This window comes from Urocitellus parryii, chromosome 3 (genome assembly GCF_045843805.1).
Source record: "Urocitellus parryii isolate mUroPar1 chromosome 3, mUroPar1.hap1, whole genome shotgun sequence".
In the NCBI taxonomy this organism is placed as follows: Eukaryota; Metazoa; Chordata; class Mammalia; order Rodentia; family Sciuridae; genus Urocitellus; species Urocitellus parryii.
The window spans coordinates 171,775,289-171,796,631 of NC_135533.1; the positions used below are offsets into that span (position 1 = coordinate 171,775,289).

General features: G+C 44.2%; 1 protein-coding gene across 1 annotated transcript in view; it reads left to right on the forward strand.

Moving 5' to 3' along the window:
- Positions 1–21,343, forward strand: part of Cacna2d3 (calcium voltage-gated channel auxiliary subunit alpha2delta 3) — an 882,565-nt gene that overhangs the window by 448,893 nt on the left and 412,329 nt on the right. The window contains exons 10-11 of the mRNA XM_026388626.2: positions 5,210–5,299; positions 11,529–11,642. Coding sequence (XP_026244411.1) covers positions 5,210–5,299; positions 11,529–11,642 — 204 coding nt within the window. The remainder of the gene's footprint in view (positions 1–5,209; positions 5,300–11,528; positions 11,643–21,343) is intronic.

Here is a 21,343-nt window from a genome sequence, read left to right on the forward strand (position 1 = left end):
GCAATTGCTAAGAAAAGGCTGCAAAATTCAGCCTCAGGATTTCATGGGCTAAGTGGGAGCATGGGGGAAATCATGGGTAGGGTTGTAGGGTGTTTTGTCAGAAGGAATTACATCAAGACAAAGAGCCCATATTTATATTAAATAACCTCATGGCACTGGTGTCCGAGTCAGATTGGAATACAGGTGTGGGCACCTTCTGGGTCTCTGATGAGTGGATTTTGCACTCTGCGTTTGGACTGCAGAAATATCAGAAGGCTTACTTGGAAATCTTGCCAAGGAGGTTGGCATGAGAGAGATATCATCATTGGGACGCTGCTCATCTACACAGCCTGACCTGACTCATGGAAACCACATCCCTCTTTTAGGAAAGGCAGATGGTACCATGTCTGGTACTGTCCAGCTCTGATAGAGCTGGAAATTGGAGAGGCTGTTCAGGGCTCTCTTATAATGCCTTAATTTTAGTTTGTCAATGAATGCATACCTTGACCCACCTGACAGTCACAGTGCACAGTTATTCACTGGAGTCAAGTGCATTTGAGGAAAAAAACCTTCCCTGGAACTGCCCAACAGAAGTCCATGTTTCTAGGACATTAAAAATGCTGTATGTGAATGGGGTAGTGGGCACCCAGGTGACGTATCTCCATGGATCACATATTTACTCCATTGTTCCATTGGGCTTCACTTACAGACAGCACATTCAAAGGTAAATTTATTAACAGTTTCAAAACAGCAGCAGCAGAGCATGCAACCGCACATGGGGTCCTTCTCAGCATGGGTTCTGGGTCACTGAATAGGTCACATACTCATGGAATCAGCCCTAGACAGGATCATGGTTTTACTGTATGCTTCACTTTTTCATGGAAAGGGACAGCTGTGTCTTGTGTGTGTGTTAAGGGGCTCTATTGCCCAGGGCTGTAGGTATGGGGCTTGGTACTTTGAAACCCACTCAGCTTTATACTTGCTGTGCCATCTTGGGCAAATGATTTCTCCAAGCTGAGTCTCCCTTTAGCCTATGTATAAAATAGAGCTGTGACCTTTCTTTTAGGGGTGTTAGCAGGATCAGGTGAAATACCATATTAAAAACACACAGTGCCTGGCAGGCAGGTGGTCACGGTGCCAGGGTTGGCTGGTGTTGGAGGACGTGGTGAGGCAATTTCAGAAACCTTTCCGTGGCCAAGTGTCCTAATGGGTATGAATTTCATTCCTAAGGTCTGCAGTTCTTGAGTGACCCTGATGGGTATCATGGATACGTGGCCATTAGCTCTGTACACCACAGCTAGGACCATGGGCCTTCAGGGATCTGGGGACAGCAGGGTCATTTTGTCTCCTGATGGCCACATTGGACTCGACTCCCCCATTTTGGATCGGGAGGACTCAAACATTTATTATAATCACATAGGGAGAAAATATAAGCACTGTTGTCCCAGAAAGAGGGATCAGTATCATTCAACTAAATCAAATGCTGGTGGAAGGAGAGGTGACTTCCCCGGGATCCTGCGCCGGCCTGGACATGGTGACTGTTTGGCAGAGATAAGCGGGCTCTGCGGTGCCCGCTGGCTCCTGGGCACAGGCAGCCATGGCGCGTGCGGGTTCATCTCCCCAGGCGTTAAGCTACACTAATTGCTTTGGAAGCAAGGCCTTTTCCTGGGCAGCAGCATATGTTGCATGAGTCGCCTGGAGCAAAGATAAAAAGCCACCCTCTTCTTCTGTTATTGAGGTTTCAGAATAAAATGGAACTGTCACCATTTCCAGTAAACTGTTGATTTTAATTCAGAAAGATGGTGAAAACTGGCTACCTTCTGGCGCAGCGTTGTTGAGCAGCTCCCCCTTACCAGTCCTGAGCCTTCTGTCCTGGAGCTGGCCTCTTGAGGACACTCGGGGCTTGGAGTCAGTGCAGTCAGCCTTGTTCCTATCCACTTGGACAACCTGACCCTTGAAGGGCAAAATAAGTCATTTTCCAGGGTGTGTGAGATTATATAGTTGCAAATTAGAAAGTTGACCTAGATGTTTGAAGAATAAAGCTTTCTAGGTTGTTTTTTTTTTTTTTTTAAATATTCAAATACTGAAGACAGTTCCTCCCTCCCTCCTCCTTTCTCTTTTGTGGAAGGTTTAAAACTTTTTAACCCACGATGTCTCATCACCCCATACATGGAACACCTAAAACAACTTGCACACTGAATACATCATTCATGATAACTTCGAAAAACATATTTGTGTTTTTAGAGGTCTATTCTTTTGAGAAAAAAATTGGTACATGATTAGTGGCAATATTGATTAATATTATTGATAGTATTAATATTAGGAATTATAACAAATTTTAATAAATTCTAGGCGATAACTGCCAACCTATTTTAATGCACCTGTATCAATTTCATTGATGGATCTGCAGAATTGAAAACTTGGGGCTTTAATGAGTTAGTGAACTTGGAGATACACCTATATGGTATCATGTATGTATAATGGAGTTTGAGGCAATGATACAGGTTGAGACAAAAGCCAGAGAGTGTGGACATGAGACAGTAACAGACTCACAAAGATAATGGATGATGTTACCTGGGCAGAGCCCCCCTCTGAAGAACCCTAGTTTTCTTCTAATCACTTTTGCCTGTATCAATGGGACCCTAACTAAACATCCTAAAGACGGCTAGCACCCTCCACTCTCACTTTCCCTGTGGTGACTACTCAGTTGCTGCTGTGACACTGATTTCCTTCTCTGCCATGAACCCTGGGGGGACCGTCTTTTCTTTCAGTGACTGTGAAATAAAAACAGCCTCATCTTTCTCTTTCACTAGAGTTCTCTTGGAGGGCGGCTTTTTCCTGCTCCGTACCCCTATGCATTAAGAAGGAAATGAGGGAGGTGTCTCCTTCAGGCTTTGGAAAGGTAGAGGGGGATTGGGAATCATTTCCTACCTGAGGCTCAGAGGCCTTGGGCTCTTGCTGTTCCACCCCTAAGGTGGTGCTACCCACTCCCACTCCCCAGGGCAATACCCTGGTTGGAGCTCATGCTGCTTTGTCATGGGGCACTGCAGGTAGATGGGACAGCCAAGACTAGAACTCAGTTCCTGACTCCTAGCTCGGTTTCTTTCTTTATTTTTCTCTTTTCAGAACCCACAGGGTCTTTCTGCCAATTGCTTATCTACAACAATGATAATGAGATGGCATTAAATGTAATTTTTTTTTTGTTGTTTGGTACTGGGGATTGGACTCAAGGGCACTTAACCACTGAGCCACATCCCCAGCCCTTTTAAAAATATTTTACCTGGAGACAGGGTCACACTAAGTTGCTGAGGCTGACTTTGAACTTTGGATCCTCATACCTCAGCCTCCCAAGCTGCTGAAAACAATTTCTGAATCTTACAGTGGCAACAGTTGGGAGTAGAGGAGAAGAAATTAATGGTGTGGCGAGAGACCTTCGGGTGCCTGTGGCTAGGATTCACTTTTAGCATCATCACAGATGATTCCTGCCTGTTGGCAGCCAAAGCAGCAGTTGCTAAGCCATTAGGCACGTGAACACCGAGAGCCTGCTGTGCATGAAGCGCCTTGCTGTGGCTGGCATAGGCCCTCAGTGAGCCACACAGTGCCATGCCACCATGCCAGTGAACAAGAAGAGGAGAAGGGTGCAGAGGTGAGATGAGGAGGATCATTTTTATATGGGAAAGCTCATCAGAGATGGTGTCTCACCATCCAGGATCTTTCTGATGTTTTAGATAACTGTAGGGACCCTTTCAATTAAGAGGCCCAAATACAGCTAAAATTGGTTAAGCAAAAGGGCAAATTTACTGATTCACTTACCTGCAGAGGAACTGCAGGGATGTTTTCAATTAAGAGGCTCAAGTCCACCTAAAACTGGTTAAGCAAAAGAGCAAATTTACTGATTACCTCATCTGAAGAAGCTAGTCCTGGATGGAGGGGCTCAGGTAATGTCATTATAAGATCCCACCTCGGCCCCAGCACTGTGGGCTCTGCCATCCTTGGCTATCACCTTCCTCTAGGTGAGCTCTTTCCCTGCAGTGTGAGCAGGTGATTGCGGACACCCCTGCTCCCTCCCTGACTTCTCAGCAATTGAGCTGGAAAGAGAATTTTCTCTCGCATTCCAGGAAAAGTCCAGAGATTGGGTCCGTTTCTTTGTGTGACTGCGACTGGCCCTTAGGGTAGAATTCACAGATCGGACAGACCTGATAAATGGACCCACCCATTCATCTGGAAGGGAGAAAGATTAAACTCATCCCGACTGTGTAAAGCATGGAGGACAGAAGGAAAATCAGAAGGGGAATGGGTACCAGGCAAGAATCACACATATCCACTTGGTATAGGCCTTAGTCCTTCCTCTGATTCACCATTAGTCACTGGCATGAGGAGGAGAAATGACTAATGCATCTATGGGTCAGTGCTATTCAGCAGGACTTTCTGCAATGGGTCAGAAAGTTCTGGTAATGGTGGTGTTCTTTCATCTGCACTGTCCAGTGCAGTATCCTCTAGTCACATGTGGCCAATGACCACTTGAAATGTGGCCAGTGCTATTGAGAAACAGAATTGTTAATGTAGAGTAATTGTACTGAATTTAAATGTAAATAGCTATAGTTGGCTCATGGCTTCCATTTTGGACAGTGTGGCTCTTGGTGGAAGTCACATCATGGGAAATAGTTCTCTGGAAGGTAAGAGCTAGTTTTGTAGAATAGTGGGCTGAGGGTTACATGCAGTCCTAAAGACCAGGCTGTTGACTTGGTTCAGTTTGTGGAGGAGGAGCAAAGTGCAAGGTGGATCTGCATAGCATGGGGGAAGTATTCTAAGGAATGAGTGGTCTGGGAATGCCTCCTGGGACAGGAAGCAGGTGATGACCACACTGAGACCCCAAAAGTAGGTGAGAAAGAGCTTGGCAGGGGAGCCAGAGGATGGGCATGTACCAAGTCCTAAAGTGGTCAGGATGGGTCAAGAGTCCCAGGAGATGAAACTGGAGAGTTAATTTGGAAATTCAGATTAATTTCACAAGATTCCGTGTTTTCCCTAAACTATATTCAAAGCTAATATTAAAGATAAATGTTATATCCAATGCATTCCTATGTTTTGAATGTAGAAGGAAAAAAAAAACAGCTCTGTTTGTGTGGGTCTAAGTGTCATCGGTCTTGCTGTGACATGTGCCTGTCCACTCAAGGCTGGCATTTCATGTGACAGGATGGACACTAATGGGTTTTCTGCCTTGTTGTTTCAGCACTTCAGGGAGCATCTGGACAAGCTTTTTGCCAAAGGAATTGGAATGCTGGATATAGCTCTGAACGAGGCCTTCAACATTCTCAGTGATGTAAGCTCCTCTTTGTTTTGCTTTTCTCATCTCTGAAAGAGTAACTGTGTATCGCTGTTACTATAAGCCCTGGGGGTGTTCTGAGTATAAACAGGCACACACAGAGTGACATCCATGGTAGGGATTGAGCCAGGAGCTGGAGAACCAGCTAGAGGTTATTCAGGCCCCTTTGCAGCTAGAATCCAGGTAGCTGGGCAGGAAAGGCTGATGCCATTTTGCAGGTGAGCAAACTGAGGCTCAGGGTGGATGAGTCTCTCACTCCGGTAATTATGGCTGACTTCCAAACTTAAGTTTCTCATATTCCACTTTTCTGACCTCTCAAGCCAAGGATTGGCCCTAATTTCTAGAGTCTCTTTTATCCGCGTCTGTTGGCACAAAGAAGGCCAGTTCCACCTCCATCCTGCGCCGGTAGCACGACTACAGAGGAAAAGAGAAAAACTAGAAAGGCAGGGGCCACAGTCAGTCCCCTTATTATAAACCTAAGGCTGTTCCCTCTTGCCTTCCTCCAAGGTGATTAATATTTATGCGTGAGTTTGTATTTGGACATCTCTGGTAAGAGCATATTAGTGGTTTAGAACATAGTTGGACGAGGCAGGGGGCCAGGCTGCCCCTTTAAATTCCCGTTTGAACACTAGGAGAGTGCCTTCTTGGGGTGCGGAGCTCTGAATCTTAGCAGACTCTTCCTACAAGGTAATGTCGAAAAACCTTATCACAATTTTGAAAGTTCACCCAATTTTTATCTCAAAAACCTAGTGGCCAGGGCAGGGGGAGTTTACTCTGAGCTGGAGGATCTATTTTTGGAAGCCTGTCTTGCCGTGGGTTTTTGTTTTCCTGCTGTCTGGCCTCAGTGATGGAGGAGTGGGTTGGAGATTATGTGGAGTGAAGCTTGGACCTCTGGGATCAGGCTTGCTGAACTGAGAGGCAAGGCTTGCTGTGTGACCTTGAGAAAATGATTCTCAGTCTCACCCTTATTTTCCTCAAGTGTAGAATGGGGACAGGATTAGACCCAGCACTGGCCAACAGGAATTTTGAAGCACGGTGTAAAATGAAAACACAGGGACCCTTGTTCACAAAGAGTTCACAAAGAGTGTCACATCAAGTATGGAGCTATGTGGGGCTGTAGCGTGGGCACTTGTGATCAATGTGTGCCTGCAAAGCCCATCTTGGGAGACCTTTTGTGTGTAGGGGGTGAGAGTTCGGTGTGATGACATCATACCTGGTTGCTTTTAGCAGAGTTGTATGGTCTGGGTGTGCCGTCACAGAGACCACCGAGGCAGGAGGCAGCTGCTACTCTCATTGCCTCTAGACACACAGCCCACCCCAGCCTGACTCTCATTGGCTCTAGACACAGAGCCCACCCCAGCCTGATTCTCATTGGCTCTAGACACAGCTCCACCTATCCTCGACTCTCATCCTCGACTCTGCTCTAGAGGCAGCACCGGCTCCCACATGCTTTACTCTATACCCATGTCTGTGAATATCTGCTTCCCTAACTCGCCCTCTCACTTTACCCTGTCTCTTTTCTTTGTCTATCCCTTCCATTCTTCAGTTGTGCTTTTGGACACTCCTAAGCCAATGACATACCCAGGTGAATGCTGGTTGGCCAAGATCTCCACCATGGGGTTTGAGGGCAAGGCAGGAGATGCCTCTCTTGTCTTGATTAAGGGTGCACTCCCATGTATTAAAGGCCTTGAGAAGTTCTATAGGGAGCAGGCCTTGCAAAAAAGTATTTATACCATTACTCACACATACTGGCTCAGGAACACTTTATATAATTATCATAAACTCAGTTTTAACATCTGGTAGAAGACATGGCTCACTGGGCACACGTCAGGGTCGGGTATTCTGTGTATCTTCCAAGATGTCATAGTCACACTCCCGCAGAGACTACCTAGACCAAAGAAACCACCAATATGGAGTGGATTTTCCCCCCCCTTGAATCCTTGTGTGGGAAGAAGTGCTTTTGAACAGGGAAAACCTCCACATACCTATCTCTCTGCCTTCGTGTGTAAAAACCTGTGTGGAGTCTGCCAAATCAGAAACCCAGATGGGCTGAGCCGTAAATTCTGGGCAGCAAGAAACTGAGGCATCAGTAAAGGTTTAAAAAGGTCCCTCTTGAGATGGGTGCCAGTTGGCACCATGTTCTTCTGAGTGCACATTGATCCCAGAGAGAGAAATATTTCCATCCCATCTCTTGCCACTGGGCTTTTAATAGTCAAATTCTTCAACAAACATGGGGATGGTTAATCTCCCATGAAAATGACACTTTATCTATTTTCCACTTCATCAGTGTGACCTTTAAGTGATATAACTCTCTTCCTGTGTATTATGTCTGCCTCTGCAAGCCAGTATGAAATTAAAAAGAAAGAAAGAAAGCTATTTTGCAAAATGTGTGAGTGCGTGCATGCACACACACACATACACACACACACAGAGAATTGCTATTGTGACTGTGGCTGGGGTTTAGAATGGTTCAGAGGTTACAATAATTAAATGGAGTTAATTCTGTCTTACAATTACCTACATTTCAGTTTTGGTATTTGCTCACAAGACTTAAAGGCTTGCAGTTGTTGATACCAGTGGCTTTGAAAGGAGCATTCAAATAAACTTCTAAGCCCCTTCCAGCTATTGATCTCCTCTGCATTCATTAGATGCTGTAAGAACACAGAGCCAGTTTGCTAACAGCAGTTAGCATCTACCTTGTCATGTGACAACTGCAATTATCTTTTTTGGCGATGAATGTGATCTTTGCAGTGATTACCTTTTAAAAAATTTTTCTTAGCCAATTAAATAAAATTCGGTGACATTTCAAAGACTGTTAATCACAACCAAATGCTCTAAATGTCAGGATGCATTGAAATTTTCGCTGCTAACTGATGAATCACTGAGCTAATTGTAGTTCATCATCAGGCCCTTGTCATTGTTATTATTATGGAAAACACTTTCATCACTCTTGCTATTCAATAAAAAAAAAAGTTCTAGACAAATATGAAGAGAAGAGATATTACTCATCAAAGCATTTGAATTTAATTGCATTCTTCAAAATTCTCCAGCTACAGATTGCAGTAAAAAATACCAGGGACCAGCCAGAGAGGACAGTAATGTTTTAAAGTAAATAGCTCCTGGCGGCCCCTTTCTTCCATTCTGCATTATTCAGATATCTTCATTTCTCTCTCTTTCTTTCCCTTTGTTTGGGAAAGATTTTCCAGAATGTTTTCAAATGAGTTGTATGAACAACAGCTGAAGGGCATCCTGATTTTCATTCCTCCTGAGCGTCTATAACCTGGAGCATACATCACTTATCTTCAGTGACTTGCTGTGGGGCTTATTCCCTGCTACGAAGGCTGTGTGAAGTGAAGCCTCCCCAGAATAACCTGTTCCCAAGGCCGGGTTACAAGGTGGCTTTTTCTTACTGCAGTAAGAAATAAAATGCATTACCACGAGAGTCTTCATGGGCAGGAAGGTGGGATATTTATTGACACTTGGACATCTGGTTGAAGGTGGATCTTGCAGTGAGGAGAGAAGGGCAGAGTCTTGATGAGGTTCCAGTAAGTACTGTAATGTTGCCAGGTGCAGTGATGCACGCCTGTAATCCCAGCTGCTCGGGAGGCTGAGGCAGGAGGATTGGAGTCAAAGCCAGCCTCAGCAATGGCGAGGCACTAAGCAACTCAGTGAGACCCTGTCACTAAATAAACTACAAAATAGGGCTGGGAATGTGACTCAGTGGTCAAGTGCCCCTGAGTTCAATCCCTGGTACCCCCAAAATGAAACAAAACAAAAGCCCTATAATATTATTGTGGAGGATTGGTGGACACACACGGGAAGATTTTGAGTGTAGGGATTCAAGGAGTCTCAGGGTGTAAATTTCTTTCGCTGCTTTCTGTCGAAGAGTTGATACATCTCTCAGGAACTTCCTGGAATAAGCAGGGCAGTTATTTGCAACTTCTATCTTCCAGGGAAGAGCTTTGTGGAATAGTAAGACACGGTGATAAAGACAGTAGAATGGAAGTCATTGGCCAACTCTGTCATGTGATGGCTTTGGTTTCCAGGTATTTTTATCTACTAACATGGTGGCATCATAAGCCTTGTGTGCTGATAATTCAGGGCATATGTTTGGTATAAGTCATAGCAGTGGTTCTTATGGCCAGGACTAAAGTGAAGCAAGTGCCTAATACATAGAATTTAAGGAGTAGTCACTGTCAAGGTTGTAGCCATAGTACTGATACATGACTCTGGAACTCTGGAAAGGATGGAGAGAGGAAGAGGCAGGAGAAGGAAATTAACATTTGTGGAGCCCTACCATGCACACCACATTAGTCTCTTTTTTATTATTATAACAAAATACCTGAGGCAGGGTAACTTTATATAGAAAAGAGTTTTATTTACCTTACAGTTAGGGAGACCCAAAGTCTGAGATCTAGGGGCCTCATTGGAATGGTCTTTATTGAAAGTCTAATGACAGATGATGGCATCATGGCAAAAGTGTGAGAACAAGAGATGGAATCTTGAAACTGGAAGCCAGAGCAAGACTAAAGGTCATGCTCACTCTTACAATTTGTTCTTTTGAGAACTGCCCACCCACCCACCCATCCATTCATCCGCTCATCTACCCATTCATTCATCCACCCATCCGTCCACCCGCCCACCCACTCATCCATCCACCCACTCCCCATCTATTCATCTAGTTATTCATAGTCCAACTCCACATCAGACTTCTAAGTGCATGAACACTGGGTGCTACTAACTTCAACTCATAATGCTTTCTTTCCCCCCTGTCTGGTTCACTAGTGGCCATCCAGCAAGGCCAAGAGTAAATTCCATCTTTCCACAGTGTCATTGGCCAAAAGATTGTACACACTGGTCATGCTCCTACTTGGCGCCTCTGCACTTAGAGTTTGACCTCTTTCCTTCCCCCTTCTCCCATGTAGGCACTTCCTTCAGGTATTATTCAAATGTCACCTTTTCAGTGAAGTCTCCCCTGACTACTTTAAAAAAAAAATCGTTTATATTTATATATGTCGTAGATGGACCTTTATTTATTTATTTATTTATGATGTGGTGCTGAGAATCAAACCCAGTACCTCACACATGCTAGGCGAGTGCTCTACCACTGAGCTACAACCCTAACCCTTCCCTGACTACTTTTTAAAAAATTTTTCCCTTCCCCTTTCCTATCTCCCTCTGCTTTCCCCCCTTTTACCTCCTTAGTGTCATTATTATCAAACATACAACATGGTTTATTTATTAATCTTATTTTTTGTATGACTCTCCAAAGAGAATATGAAGCTGCAGGAGATAAGAGGTGTTTGTGTGTGTTTTATCCCCAGCCCTATGTGGGCACTTAGCAAATCCTTTTAGAACAAATAAATAAAATTTTCAGGTTATAAAGGAGGGAGTTTTACTCCTGAAGGTTTAGGATTTCCTCTGTGTTCCCCAGGCCTCAGCGTTATCATGTAATTGTAGGGTTTTAAAGGACATGGTATTACTTTGAATTGCACCACTAAAAGCATTCATTAAAGGAATTTTTCACCTTGGATTCAAGGGAGGGACACATTACTCAGCCAGCTATGTTTGGTCACTCTGGATCATCTTCAAAAAGACGAGGAACTTTTAAAACACTAGGGAAAGGTGGAAGTTTTAGGGTTTTGCACACCATTGCACAATCTTGGAATTTCAGCATCCCATGCATACCAATGAGTGAACTAATACAAAATGTTACATGTGAATAACATATATCAACAACCCCCTAATTAAGGAGTGCTAAAGCTTCTCATGTAAATTGTCCTATTCCTGAATTTATTCTCTATTTGTCCTTGAGGTTATTTTATGGCACATTGTCTGCCCATCAGACCAACTCTGAAGAGCCTCCTTTAAATTTGGGAAGATATGTTGCCTTTCTGACATACTGCTGCCTGCAGAATATGCCCTTAAATCTCCTTGTGCCAACTCCTTTGGGCTTGTTTTCTGAAAAGTGGTCCATGCTTGAAGATATGAGAATTTATCTGGGCTACAATTTTTCAGAAATCTTTCCAGGATCTGCCTTTAGTTCCAATCTGTCAGAGCAACCATGGTGGTCCGTCACAAAAAATGTATCCTGTAGGTGCTTCTGGGTGGTGCACAACGAGCTCTTGCACTGAGAGGTTTCCCAAACCCTCCTTGTGCCTCTGAAGTCTTGAAGGTACCCACAACTCTGATGTGTATTTTATTTTGAGCTTATTTCTGTTTGCAGTTCAACCACACGGGACAAGGAAGTATCTGCAGTCAGGCCATCATGCTCATCACTGATGGGGCAGTGGACACCTATGATACCATCTTTGCAAAATACAACTGGCCGGACCGGAAGGTAAGTGGACGCCAGCGCCATCTCCATGGTGGAGTCTTTATCATCACCTTCTGATTGTCTTCAGATGAGTTGTCCCGTGTAGGCTTAATCTCATAATGACCTCTGGTTTCTCAGCCCTGCGTTTTTTGGTTGACCAAAGTGGAATACTATGGCTTTCCTTGTTTTCAAAATGAAACTGTTTGGGAAGAGAGAAGAAACCCGAAAAATTATGTTTAACATGTTCAGTGAAAAGATTCACTGTGAAGAATGCTTTGTTCCTATCAGACAGCCCTTCTCTTTATTTTTATTTACCGCCTCTAAAGGCAGAACTGCTTGCTTGACCCTGAACCTACAGAATGGTGACGTCAGCCTGATGGGCCTGAAAATGTCTCCTTTATGAATCGTGTTTCTATAGTTCCTTCCTGCACCCCAGTACCACCTAAATGGAACCTTCTCTCCATCTCTCAAGGCTGCCTCTGCCTCTTTACAAAACTCTTCTGCTCTCTGTTCCAATCTTTCTTTGGTTTCCAAGTGGACATATTTATTTATCTGGGGTATAACATGCCATGGTGCCCCTGGATGATATTCATATTTCTGAGTGCCCTAATTCAGAGGTTCCCTAAGCTGTCAGCTTGTCTGAGCTGCCTGAGGAGATGTCTACTATTATGAATGTCTGGCTCTTACCCCACCCTTGGGGAACTGTTATCTCTGGAGATGAGATGCTGTAATCCGTGTTTTAATGAGTTCCACTAGTAGGCACAGGTCAGTCAGTTGGCAATTGGTCATCACTGTTTCACTTAAATGGTGGAATTTTTTTTTTTTTAAAGAGAGAGTGAGAGAGGAGAGAGAGAGAGAGAGAGAGAGAGAGAGAGAGAGAGAGAATCCCCTTAATATTTATTTTTTAGTTCTCGGCGGACACAACATCTTTGTTGGTATGTGGTGCTGAGGATCGAACCCGGGCCGCACGCATGCCAGGCGAGCGCGCTACCGCTGAGCCACATCTCCAGCCCTAAATGGTGGAATTTTAACAGAGGGAAGAGACCAGGCAGCATGGGATGTCATTCTGGGGTATCACTAGTGCATTTTTCAGTTCCATGAGATATTACCATTTTTTCTGACTATTTCAGTCCAGGTCAAGCCTAGTCTGCTTTGTTTATTTTGCATATTTTATTTTCTGAGAATTGAACTAACCATATACACTTGTCCAAAAAGAAACAGAAGACAAATGATAGCTGCACCCCAGCTGTATCCAGGGAACATGTACCCTTGTGGGAATATGAGACGGGAGATGTGGCTCCTTATTCCCTTAGTCATTCTTGATGCACATGTCTCTGATAACACAGAACACAAAGGCATAAGTTTGTATCCAGTACTATAAGCAAGTCCGGTGATTAAAACTATATGTATTTTGTACAAAATGGTCCCCAAATAGATCCAGCTCCTTCTCCTGGTGTTTAACTTTGGAAATGGCCACTGTCTCTGAAGCTGGAGGGAATGTGGCTAGGCTGAGCTTACTGAAACGTCTTTGGGATTTTGACCTGGCATCTGCCCAAAGGACAACCAGGATTAAAAGTGGCTCTCCATGAGCACTAAGTTTAGGACACAGACCTTGGATAAGGTGGAGATTCATTCTTGGATAAGGTGATTTTAAACGCTGGCAACATCTTGAATGATGATCCCCAGGGACAGTCAGAGGTGAGAATTAATTCCTGATAAGCGTTTGTGATGTGAAGGGAGAAAGATGCTGGATACACTTTGCATTCCTGCACCACATAACACAGTTCCAGGTTTGTGGCAGATTCTAATATACAGCTTTGTGGGGTGGCCTAGTGACTGAGGAGACTAGGTGAGAGACCCTGATACTAGAAAGCAAAAAGAGGGCTGTGGACATTGTGCAGCCCAAATAGAATGTTCACAGGTAACATGACATCTCATAGCACAGTGAAGGTCTTTTGCATTATTTAGGACTATATTGGGGGAAAAAAAAACAAGAATTGAAGAGACCTTTTAGTAAGCAATTCATTTAACAACAAATGTGGTTACATCACACACATCTCACATGCCTATTCCATGAATCTCTCCCATTTGATAATACTGGATGGACAGCAATCTCCCACAAATGTTAGCCTTTAAACATTCTGTTCTTACTTGTAGAGAGGCATAGACTGGGGGATGCAGAGTTCTAAATCTTTAGATGAAACACAAATTTCAGCAAGTCTTTCCGGATGAACAATATTGACTTTAGGCCAGGTTTGTTCTTGGATTAAGTGGAGCGAGGGTTCTAGAAATGAAGCCGTTTCACTGCTTATAAAATATTATGAAGCAGAAATAGGTTTCTTTCTGTAGCAAGAGGTTCTTTTTTTATTATTATTATAAATGGATAGCATGCTTCCTTCCCTTCTGCCCCATCCTGGAGAGTTCCATGACATTCATATACACTTCCATTCTCTTCTTTATGAACTTCCCCACGAGGGCATAGGCAATAAATTTGCATAAAAACCCAATATGATTTAGCACTGTGATAAAGTGAGATGATGGGGAATGCCCAGGCAATCATCTTTCTCCATTACGTTGAATGTTAGCAGTTTAGTAGGGGGTCATGTCTGTCATGCTGTAGTTGGCAATCTCAAGACTGTAAAGTAAAAATGGGAAATGGGTTCAGGGGAGGAAAAAAAAAAAGGAGCTTCTAAAGATGGAATCTGATTCCCATCAAACAGTGGTTCTGAAACTTGAGTGAGCCTCAGTATCACCTGGAGGGCTTGTTCCCATACAGCTTGCTGGGTCCCACCCTCCCTGGAGCTTCTGACTCAGCCAGCCTGGGTGGGGCTGAGAATCTGGGTTCCTAATAAGTCTCTGGGAGACTTTGATGCTGCTGATAGGGGAACCACACTTGGAGAACCACTGCCAGAAGAAACAGCCCAAGGAATCTGGTTTGGTTCTTGCATGGGGTTTGCCATTCTTGCTTCGCTCTGTTAACCATTGCAAAGACCTGTTCCCATGGTCGAACCCAGGGCACTGGTGTGTGTTTCTTGGCTCACACTCTGTTTAGAATACTGTCAATTGCTGGTCGACATTTACAAACCTGAAGATACTATATAAAAATTTAATGTCTTAGTTTCTCTCATAATGGGGTACAGCTGGCATTTTGAGGTTTACATTCCCTAAAGCAACCAGTAACTGGAGCTGAGAAACAACTGTTCCCCTTTGACAGCCAATGCACACTCTTTGTGGTCCTGATCCTCATGTCTCCCCATCATTTCCTCTCAGCCTATGTCACTCACGTGCTTTACCTGCCCATAGGTGTGAAGTCCCTGAACACTGCTCTTGATTAACAGGTACTTACTATTTCGCAAGCAGGGCATGTGTTTCTAGGCACCAAAGATTTGCTCCCTTCTCTTACATTGGCTCTAAGTCTTCCCTCTTCTCCTCCTGCCAGAACCTGCCATATTCTTACCCCAATCCTAAATTGCGGACTCCCTAGGAATTGTCTTAAGGGAGGTATAACTTTGTATTCAGTACTGTCAGTGCTTCTGGGCCTGACTCTGATGATCTTCCTCCTCTTCCTCCTCCTCCTCCTCTTCTTCTTCTTCTTCGTGAATCTGTGATAGGTTCCATCTTTCTAAACAACACCTTGCAACACATTCCAGCCCTGCCAAGGAGTGGTGTAGAAAGCTTTGGGAAGACTCATGACTCCTGCCCCGTAGGGTATGTGTCCAGTGTGATCTTTTTACCTTGAGAGTGGACACTTGAACCTGTGATTTACTTCTAACCAATAGAATCTTGTGAAGGTGAGGGAATTTTTCTCCCTGGTAGTTGATCCTTGACTAATGAAAAGGAATATTGTAATTATATAATAAATGTTCCCATACCGCTTGCTGGGTCCCACCCACCCTGGGGCTTCTGACTCAGCCAGCATGGGTGATTCATGACTCCTGCCCCATTGGGTATGTGTCCAGTGTGACCTTTAACCTCATACCCTTGAAAGAGGGGCTGGCGTCCCCCTGAGGACAGACACACTTTCTTTGCTGGTGATGAAGTCACAGTTGTTTGGAGAAGCCCATGTGGCAAGGAGCTACAGATAGCCCTAGAACCTGAGGGTGGCCTCCAGCCAACTGCCAGAAAGACAGCTGGGCCCTCAGTCTTCCAGGCACAAGGAAATGAATTCCTCCAACAATCTGAGTGAGCTTGGAGATGGAGTCTTTGCCAGTCGGTCCTCCAGATGAAAAGACAGCCCTATCAACACCTTGACTGCAGCCTCCTAAGACTGCAAGCAGAGGGCCCAGCTAAGCTGTGTCTGGATTCATGACGCACAGAAACAGTGCAGTAACAAATGTGCATTGTTTTGAAGCACTACCTGTTTGGTAATTTGTTAAACAGCCATAAAAAAAAAAAAAAACTAGTATAAGAAGCAAGGAAAGAAAAACATTTAGCAATGCTATAAAATATCCCCAATTCACTGGGTTAAATAACAGTAATGTATTATTGCTTGTGATTCTCTGGGTTAACTGGGTGGTGGTTCTGGTCCATGAGGCATCAGGGGAGGTTGATAGCGAAGCTGTATTAGGTGGGAGCTTGGCCAGGCTGCCTCCCTCTCCTTGGACTGGCCTTTCCTCCATGTGGCCTCTAATTCTTCAGGACAAGGCTGTGTCCAGCCCTTAGTACAGTGGCCTGGGTTCCTTATAGTAAGGCAGCTGGGCTCCAGGAAAGGAAAAATAGATGGAAGTTGGGGAATCAGGCCGGAGGAGCACTTATGAGTGTCATTTTTAAAAGCTCCTAACCAGGGCCTTGCTGAAGGCAAATGCTTAATAAAACATTTTAGAGTGAGCTGGAAGAGGAAATGCATGATGGGTGACTTAACCACGAGTCTATGAAGGCGGCCTCGTGATTGTGCAATGTGTCCCTTGCCAGCATTTCATTTCTGAGAGCAGAAGTGAGGAGCTCTTTATTCATTTATGGGATGCCATTTACTTTTGCTTAATATCCATTGGTTAGTGGCTTAACGGTAGCTCTTACACATTCGGAATAAAATATGAACTCCTCCATGTGAAAGGCGCTTATTCCAGAATCTGCTCAAGAATGAAAGCTGCATATATTTAAATAAGGAAAATGACTGTACCTGCCACCATGCAGTTATTCTTCTAATTTAGAAAGAAGAAAGTCATGGAGTTACTTATTACTTATTTCCTCCCCTCTAATGTGTGTAAGAGACCTGTGCTGGATAGATAGGTAAGAAAGTGATCAGTTACGTGATGTGAAGAAGTGATTTGGGGCCAGCATGGTGGCACACACCTGTAATACCAGTGGCTTGGGAGGCTGAGGCAGGAGATTCACAAGTTCAAAGCCAGCCTCAGCAAAAGCAAAGCACTAAGCAACTCAGTGAGATCCTGACCCAAAATAAAAAAAAAAAAAATTAAAAGGGCTAGGGATGTGGCTCAGTGCTTAAGCACCCCTGGATTCAATGTCTAGTACCAAAACAACAACAACAACAAAAGGTATTGGCAAACTATGGCCTGTGGGCCAAATATGACCCTTACTTGTTTTTGTCACCTGTGGATTGTGAAGGATTTGTACATTTTTAAATGGGGAAGAAGAAGAAGAAGAAGAAGAAGAAGAAGAAGAAGAAGAAGAAGAAGAAGAAGAAGATGATTTCATGACTCCAGAAAATTATGTGAAATTCAAATTTCAGTGTCTATAAATAATGTTATTTTAGCACCATTGCCCTCATCCATTTGTTTCTGTATTGTCTTGTGGCTGATGGTGGGGCTGTGACTGAGCCTGCCTAGCCTGCTAAGCCTGAAATATTTACTATTCGAGCCTTTAAGGATATTGCCAACTCCTGTTCTAAAGGGATTGTTGAAGAAGTTTAGACCAACCCTTGTGTGGCTGAAGGTCATTGAATCACCTGCAGTATTTTATGCATCAGCTGAATTTAATGGAAGAGAGCAGTAACTATTTCAGTTTCTCTTTCCATCTCTTCTATGTGATTGAAGGGCACTAGCCACAGAGTAAGTGGTGGAGGGGTGGATGCTCCATGGCAAATAGTTCTGTTTATGCTGGGGCTGCTCTCCCCCAAGAGCTTAGTGACTTTTGCTACTTTTCTGTACTGAGTCTTCCCTTCCCCTCTGGTCTCCTTCAGACCCCTCAGGGCTGGGTGATGGGTTTAGGAGAGGAGCTGGAACCCAGGGTCTGAGATACAGGATCTTCATACATGTTAAACTTGATTGCTCTTTGAACTTGATAGTGGCCTAGGTGTATGGCAGAATGTCATAGGCATCAGTCACTGGGCGAACAGAGGGAATACCCTGGAGAGAATCAGTCAGCTTCTTTGCAAAGACCCAGGAAACCAGAGATTCCCAATCTTAATTCGGGCTGCTATGACAAAATACCTCTGACTGAGTGGTTTGTTACCAACAGAAATGTTTGCTCATGGTTCTGGAGGCGGGAAGCTTGAGATCAGGGCATCAGCATTGCTGAGTTTTGTTAAGGGTCCACTTCCGGTGTGCACACTATTGACTTCTTGTATCCGCACATGGTGGAAAACAGAATGGGAAGGCTCTCTTGTGGCTTTGTAAAGGGCACTGATCCCATTTATGAAGACTCCATCTTTATGACATCATCTTATCCTAATCGCCTCCCAGAGGCCCAAACTCCTAATATTGTCACGTTGCAGGCTAGGATTTCAGCACGTGGATATGGGGAGGATGCAGACATTCAGTCTATAACACTCCCTGAACACAAATAAATCGAAATCTCTATAATTCCTATTACTGTGGGGGCAGGATCAACTTGCCCATGGATTAATAAACTTCATTTTGGTTTGAATTACCCTTCAGGGGGTAAGATTTGACCTGTAACTCTCAATTTAACAGATGGCATATTAACTCGTTTTTACTGTAGGTAAAATGGGGATACACTGTCTGATGTGCAGTGTGGATAATGGCCCATTTGTACCTCCTAGAGATCACCACACAATCCAACCTTCATGTGGTTCTATGAAGAGCAAGAGAGGCAATTTAGAATGTTCTGTTTTCATCCTCTCCATTCTCCTAAACTTGTTCAATAAGATAATATTTTAAGCTTATTATTATTATTATTATTATTAGTAGTAGTAGTAGTAGTAGTAGTAGTACCAGGGATTGAACCCAGGGGCACTTAACCACTGAGCCATATCCTCAGCTCTTTTTAATATCCTATTTACAGACAGAGTCTCACTGAGTTGCTTAGGGCCTCACTAAGTTGCTGAGGCTGGCTTTGAACTTGCCATCCTTCTGCCTCAGTTCCCCAAGCCATTGGGATTACAGGCGTGTGCCACCACACCTGGCTTAAGCTTATATTTTATATCCTAAATTTATAAAATAGACTGATAACAACTAATTTTGGATGCTGAGAGTCAGGTACTATTTTAAATGCTTTATGTGTATTTAATTATCATAGAAACCACATGAGATGGGAACTATTATTATCCCTCCCTTTCTTTTTCTCTCTTTTTACCAGAAGAGGGAACTGAGGCCCCAGGAGTCTTCATATCTGATTCAGGGTTCCACCCTGTGCATTGGGCGGAACTGGGCAAACAGGTCTCCACAGCCAAATGCTGACCCTGTGTCTTAAAGCAGGATGTGCACATCTTGAGAGTGAAGTGAAATAAAATAATCATAGGTCAGAGTGTCTGTGTGCAATAGGTACATTTCCTTGGCCTTCTTGCTCCCAAGTACAGGATGATCAGAGTCTAGGATTCTGTGATCTAGGACCCCATCAATGCTGCAGGCACAGAGCAAGAGGAGAGCAAATTGCATGACCTCAGGACCAGACATGATGTGATTTCCCTCTTCTAAAATGACAGGAACTTCAAAGGTGGAAGTTACTTCAGCTATGTGTACTGTGTTTTATTATCAGTTTTCTGAAGATGATGGTAGCCGAGGGGTCCTTCTAGAGCATGCCAGGGCTCAGGGTTTTTGGAAGATCCTTGGTCACCTGGTGGGGCCTGCAAGGAGGGGACAAAAGCAGCTCTTGGTTTGGAAATAAAGGGAAGCCCCGGGTCATAGCATGGTTTGGGGGTTGTGGCTTTGGAGCACTTTTGAAAACCCCACTGGGAATGGTGGAACTTTGAGTTGGGGGTTTGCCCAGGCAGGCCTCTCCCTTAACATAATTAGAAAGATAAAGCCTCAAGGCTAAGGCAACTCTGGCCCAGTGGCCTTCATGGTGCTGAAAGGTTATCTCTGCCTCAGAGCCTTTCATGTAGTTTTGCAAAGCCTAGGAATTCCCATTCCTCGTTTTTTTCCAACTCTGCCACCCTAGAAAGTAGAGTTTCTGAGCTGGGTTGGGGCTTATCCTTTTAAGAACCCAATCCTTAAACAATCTTAAGCAATTTGGAAGGGTCCTCTGCCCCTGACCCCAACTACATTGTTCTCTTCTCTGACTTTCAGACGCTTTCACAAAGCATTTTTTTTTTTTTTTTTTTGCTTTCCTTTGAGCAGATTGAGAGGACAAGGGACTAGCCCAAGATCACAGGCAACTTGAGAAGGAGTTAAGATCATGTGTGCTTGTATGTGTGTGTGTACATGTGTGTGTATCTCAAAATGCCCCTCCCATACTCCCCTACTGACTGTGTCTATTGTTCATCACATAGAACCACATGAATATAGAGGATAAAGGATGGCAGGGGCTGTTGGCTGAGGAAATAGAAGGAAGGGGATCATCATGCAACAGGGATTTATTGGGGTCTCATTGTGTTCCAGGCTATTGTAACACAGCCCAGGAATGTGAGGTTAATAAAACACCTCCCAAGAGACCAAAAAGAAACAACTGAATACTAGTAATTGACAAGTGACAAGGCCAGTTAACTAGAAATTATAATAAATCATTTTTCTATCTATCTATCTATCTATCTATCTATCTATCTATCTATCTATCTATCTATTTTGGGTACTGGATATTGAACCCAGACTCCAGGGGCAATTCACCACTAATCTACATTCTTTGTGCATTTAAAAATTTTTTAAAATTTGAAGACAGTGTCTTGCTGTCTTGTTGAGGCTGGCTTTGAACTCACAAACCTCCTGCCTCAGCTTCCTAAGACGCTAGGATTACAGGCATGTGCCAGTACACCCTGCTATGATAAATCTGAACGAGACAAATGTGTGAATCAGGGAGTGCTGTGGTGGCACCTGTTATAGACAGGGTGACCAAGAAAGTCTCTGGGAGGGTGGGGCATGTATGAATGAAGGGACCCCATTGCAGACAGTGTTCTGTTAGGGGGATGAGGAGAAGTCGGGAGTAAAGAGCTGGATGATGAGCAGGTGGCTGGAGCCTGGGAGATTAGGAAGACAGGCAGGGGCTACCTCCTCTGGGCTTCGGTGGGCACAGTAAAGAGCTGGGATTGTGATCCAGGGGTAATGGGGATCCAGGGGAGGCTCTTGAATAGGGGAGAGATGTGAATTTCAGAAGTTCTTTCTGGCCTTTGTGTAGAGAATCAGCCAGTGAGATTAGGACTGGGCCCTATAGTTTTAGTCCTAACCATCTTCCTCTCTGATTTCAGGCTGGGTGGTGGCCTAGGTCATAGATTCTTACTTCCTGTCTCCTGGAGCGCTGCTGTTTCTAGCGGCTATTTTATTTCTAGGCTTGGGTGAGTGGGTGCTTTCCTCTGTTCTTGTTTTCCTTCCCTTCCACTCCCTCTTTCCTTCTCTCTGACTGGGAAGCACATTCTGATCTACGAGTTTGGGGTG